At 59.4% G+C, this 5,245-nt stretch overlaps 1 protein-coding gene across 1 annotated transcript in view; it reads right to left on the reverse strand.

Annotated features, from left to right (window-relative positions):
* Positions 1-452: 452 nt before the first annotated feature.
* The window catches only part of MNEG_2762 (putative serine/threonine-protein kinase drkC), a gene marked incomplete at both ends in the record, with an annotated part of 8,041 nt that continues 3,248 nt past the window's right edge, over positions 453-5,245 (reverse strand). The window contains 9 exons of the mRNA XM_014048761.1: positions 453-754; positions 1,103-1,250; positions 1,812-1,982; positions 2,188-2,318; positions 2,652-2,751; positions 3,020-3,049; positions 3,223-3,278; positions 3,602-3,686; positions 4,159-4,401. Coding sequence (XP_013904215.1) covers positions 453-754; positions 1,103-1,250; positions 1,812-1,982; positions 2,188-2,318; positions 2,652-2,751; positions 3,020-3,049; positions 3,223-3,278; positions 3,602-3,686; positions 4,159-4,401 — 1,266 coding nt within the window. The remainder of the gene's footprint in view (positions 755-1,102; positions 1,251-1,811; positions 1,983-2,187; positions 2,319-2,651; positions 2,752-3,019; positions 3,050-3,222; positions 3,279-3,601; positions 3,687-4,158; positions 4,402-5,245) is intronic.

The following is a 5,245-nucleotide window of genomic DNA, read 5'->3' on the forward strand; positions in this document are numbered from 1 at the left end:
CCCCAGGCCGCCGCAACAAGACAGACCACCAACGCTTCTGAAAACAAACGCAAAAAGGCGCCAACATTGGCAGACAGGGACCGGACACAGATAACAAGCCTCTGTCTCATCACAGTGGTGCAAGACTGCTACTTGCAGTCCACACAGCAGGCCCGAAGTCATTGAGAGGCCGCCAGGCTGGTGGCATACGACACAGGCGGCAGCACCTAAGCAGTGCTCACACAACCCAGCACCAAAGAATAGTTGGGCGCCGGGAGACTCAACTGGCGCCAACACCTCCCAAGCCTTGAGGCGCCGGCCCAGCAGCACGGCCAAGTTGGGAATTGCCAGCCCTCACAATGGATGTGGGGAGGGTGGTCGCGCCTCGCCTTTGGCATCGCTCCCTCCAAGACCAGCTGACTGGCCCAGGCCTCACCACAGGATGGCCTGGAGCCATGAGCCACAACGCAGGGTCAACTGCCGGGGTCGCCGCTGCACAGGTCTGCAGCAAGCTGCTCGAGAGCCTGCGTTATTTGCACGAAGGAGGGCCGCTGCTGCGGCGAAGGGTGCCAGCACGCCCAGGCAATCTTCAGGAACGCGGCCGGCGTGGTGGAGGGGAAGCGGGGCCGCATGCCCATCTTGTGGACGCGCTCTATGACCGCCTGCCGGGGCAGGCCCGAGTAGGCGCGCTTCTTGGTGTAGACCTCGTACATAAGCACCCCAAACGCATAGCTGTCAACAGCCCTGGTCACCTTGTTGCCCGCCAGGAACATTTCTGAGGGGGGGAGGGAGGGGCAGGGGGCGGAGAGCACGGAGGGTGGGGGTGTGAGGAGATGTTACGGCAATAAAGAAATGTCAGCAGTCGCTTCCTTGATGCTGCGGCGTGTCTGCAGAGGCGCCAGTGCCAGGAGAAACAGCAGCCTTGCCCCACCAGTACAGAAACGAGCGGCGGCGGTGGCGGTGGCGGCTGCGGCAGCAGCAGCAGCAGCAGCAGCAGCAGCAGCAGCAGCAGCAGCAGCAGCAGCAGCAGCAACAAGAGCAGCCACGGCAAGAGCAGCCACAGCAGGAGCAGGCACAGCCTAAGCACCGGCAAGGGCGGCAGCAGCAAAATTGCATCACCCACCAGGTGCGAGGTGCGTAACAGTGCCGGCCCCTGTGAGGTTGACGGTGTTGTCAGCATCATTCAGGATGCGAGTCAGGCCAAAGTCCGCCAGCTTGGGGGTGAAGCCCAGGGGCCGCCCGTGGTCGGTCTTCAGCAGGATGTTCTCCATCTGAAGGGGGGCATGATGGAGGTGCAGGGAACATGTGTGTGTGTGTATGTGTGCGTGCGTGTGTGTGTGTGTGTGTGTGTATTTATATGCGTGTGTGTGCGTGCGTGCGTGTATTCATATGCGTGTGTGTGTGTGTGTGTGTGTGTGTGTGTGTGTGTGTGTGTGTGTGTGTGTGTGCGCGTGTGTATATGTGTGTGTGTGCACGTGTGTGTGTGCGCACGCGGGCGCGCTGAAACGCTTTGCTTCTACCCAGCAGGCCAGTGAAAGAGTCCACCCGTCCCAGCAGATAGGCCAGGGATGCTGCAAGCTTCTTGCAGGTGCATGTTTGCAAGCGTTTGTGCGCTCTCGAGTCCACATGAGCTTGTATGAGCAGGTCTACTGGCGCGCTGCTGGCGAGAGTCTGTGAGCATAGCACGCCTCAGCAATGGCGCAGTGTCTTCCGGCAAGCGGCCCGGCACGACTTTCCTGCTGGCCTGTCAATCCATGACATATGACAGGCGGATCCAACCTCATATTTCTGGCTCCACCTTAGCCCTTCCACAGTGGCTGGTGGCGGCGCACCTTGATGTCGCCGTGCATGAGGTGCAGCGCGTGGAGGTACTGCACCGCGTAGGCCACATCCAGTAGCACTGCCACAATGGCCGCCAGGTCCACGCCGATGGCGCCGTTGGGCATGGCGCGGTGGAAGTGGCCGGCCTTCATGGCGCCATACAGGGTGCCGCGGTCGCAGAACTGCAGGGCGGAAGTGGGGGGTTTGCAGGTATGAGCGGGGAAGGTGTGTTATTGTCGGTTGCCCCCCCCCCAGGTATGGTACTGCACGGGAAGCGCAACCAGGCATGCCCCTTCTCCCCTGTGTGTAGGATGAGTGGCGCCACCCCGGAAAATTCTTGCCGCTGTTGCGGTCCTGGGCGCATGACTGGCAGATCGCTTTGCTCACCTCCATGACCATGATATTGAATATGGCTTCACTCCCCTCGGGGTCCTCGTTGGCGCCCAGCCGGCGGTATCGCACCCTCAAGTCGCTGCTGTCAGCACCAGTAGCGCTGGTGCTGTGGCCGGCCGGGCCGTCTGATGGTGCATGCGTGCGAAAGGAGGGGTGGCGAGAAACATTCAGTCACAGGTGTAGCCTCGCGCGGGGTGGTGGGAAAGGGAAACATAACAAACACAGCAAAGCAAGTGCGGCATGAAGGGAGGTCAGATTTTGCAGCAACAGCGGATTTCTCTGAATGGCCCGGCGCGTAAAAAAACACAGCAGTCAGCTCCATCAATAGCATCGCCTGGAACCAATCGCAGGTCCCCGCTCGACGCAGCACAGCATGCTGTTCGTGCTGAGTGGCACGTCCAGGGATGCACCGTCCCCAAACATGGGCCCCCTCGCTCGGAGCCGCTGAATATGCGCACCCGCCGCTTCCACCATGTCTGTGAGGCAGCAGAAGACGCTGACGATGTTAGGGTGGTGCACCGTGGACAGCACCGCCATCTCGGTCGCGACCTGCATCGCCTGCAGGTTTGGGATTCGATGGAGGAGGGGGGATGGGCAGCATCATGCCGCTATATCAGTGAGCACTCTAGCACGCGTGATAACTAGCGAATGCGCCAGGGTTGTTACGACGCCAATGATTGGGCGGCAGGGGTTCAGGACCTCAGCATGCAGCTTGCCAGCTCAGCATGCACAGAATCGACCGGTGACAGGAACACCCAAGCCTCGAGGCATGAGATAGTCGCTGGGGGCAGGCCGAATGTTTCACGACCCACGACGGCGTGCGCACCTCGTGCACGCTGTTGCGTGCTGGCATGACCTGTGTAGACGGCCGCAGTGAGGAGGGGCAAGTTGTGAGGGGATAGATTGAATACCAAAATGTTTCAGGTCGATAGTTCAAGACGGGCCTTGCCATTTCGCGGATGCCCTTCGAAGTGAAGCCCCCAAAGCAACCAGCAGTTGTTTCCGTATTCTCATCAGGCGCCCATCCACCTTTGCTGCAACGGGCACTTTGTGCCACCACCCCTTGTACACGGTGCCATAGCCACCTGGAGAGCAAGGGTGGATGAGCGGTTGGGCAACACAGCATATTGTGCGTCAGAAAGCTCTGCAGCTGGCTCGCTGGTATGTGCCTTTGCTGCTGAGCTGAAGCCGAACCGCGTTTTGTAGATGGCGTCGCGCGCAATCAACCTGACTGGCGCGACCCATTACTAGGATCCCCCCGAGTAACATTGGTTTTACTGGCGCGGCGGCTTTGGCTTGGCGATTGCTCCTCCTGCATGCCCGCCCACCACTCCCATGAACGTTGCACTGACCGCTTTCCTCGAGATCCTCCGTTCTCTCCTCAACTCCAATTCAACTCCCTACGCACCTCGTCCGAGGCACTCCCCGACTGCAAGATCTGTCGAGCCGGCGAGCGAGCGCTGCTCCTTGGAGCGCAGCCCCTGCTGCAGGACCTGTCGCAAGTAGAAAGGCAGACAGGACAGAGAGATGGTCAATGCAACTATGCATATTGGCATGCAACAGGCCAACCATCGCGTGTCTCGCACGCACAGCCTGTGCAAGGCTTAGCACACTGCTCGAAGAAACATGCCAGCGGGTGTGGAGATCAGCCAAAGGTTGCGTTCCTTATTGCCGCCGCTGTCCTAGTAACCTCCTCTCAGCAGGTGTCGTGCATGATTGGAGACTGGTGCCTAATTATGCAAGCCCCTGGAAGTGTTGAAATGCATACTGACAACCCCCCAAAAACCTACATGTGTCACCAAAGCCCTGCTGGATACAGAGTGTTGTTGATCACCCTGAACCCGCACCTCCCTGTGATTTGACTCCCACACACCACGCTACACAGCCTGAACACCCACATGCCCCAACCCAGACCCTGGACGCGAGCAACCCCCATCACACACCCTCCACTGCAAACCTTGTCACCTGGAGCATGGCCTCAGTGTTGAGCCGCTGGCTGCCAGACAGCGACAGCTTCAAGGACGTCTGGGTCAGCCTCGCCAAGTGGGTGCGCACCGGCGGCTCCGACAAGTCTGAGCTGGACAGGGAACTGCTCGCCTGCACAGGCCCGCCAGCGACTCCAGCGGCGCTGGTCGCGCGCTCAGAGGGGGCGGAGGGCAGGTCGCTGATCGGGGCGCTGATGCTGCTTGCGGATGCGCGGCAGTGGGCCTGTGCAGGCAGTATATGTGTGGTTTGTGTGTGTGGTGCGTACACGTGTATGTGAGCATCTGCATGGCTGTGGGCAAGTTTCAAGCTTGGCGACACACATAGACACACACAGACACAACCATACACACACACACACACACACACACACACTCACACTCACACACACACACATCTGCACACACGCACACACACACACACACACACACACGCACACACACACATGCACAAAAACACACGCACACGCACACACACACACACACATGCACAAACACATGGCATCATGGCCATTCATGTCTGTCCATGCATCAACGTATCTGTTAAACAGTGCGCTGCAACAGATCACAGTAAGATGATCACTGCTGGCACTTTGATTAGGGCAAATCCCACTCAATGCTCTGCCTTGCGCATTCCCAGAAGCCTGGCTGCCCCGCCAGCACGTACTCAGAAGCCCGCAAGCCCACCTTTGCAACCATCGCTGCCAGCATGTCTGCGCTGCCTGCCAACTTGTTGTGCAGCATGGGGGCGACACCGTGGACGAATCCCTGGAGGGTCGCAGCACCCATGCGTGGGTGGGGAATGGGATGAACTTCAGAAGATCAGAGCATCGCGCGAAATCACGCCTGGGAGTGCATCCGGAAACACGACTCCTGTCCCGTTGATCACTATGTGCGCACGCGAGAGCGCGCACACGCACACGCACACGTACACACACACGCACACGCACACGCACACGCACACACACACACACACACATACTTTCACGCATGCGCACATGCACACACGCACACGCATACACACACACACACACACACACACACACACACACACACACACACACACACAC

This window comes from Monoraphidium neglectum, assembly GCF_000611645.1.
Source record: "Monoraphidium neglectum strain SAG 48.87 unplaced genomic scaffold scaffold00323, whole genome shotgun sequence".
NCBI classification, from domain to species: domain Eukaryota; kingdom Viridiplantae; phylum Chlorophyta; class Chlorophyceae; order Sphaeropleales; family Selenastraceae; genus Monoraphidium; species Monoraphidium neglectum.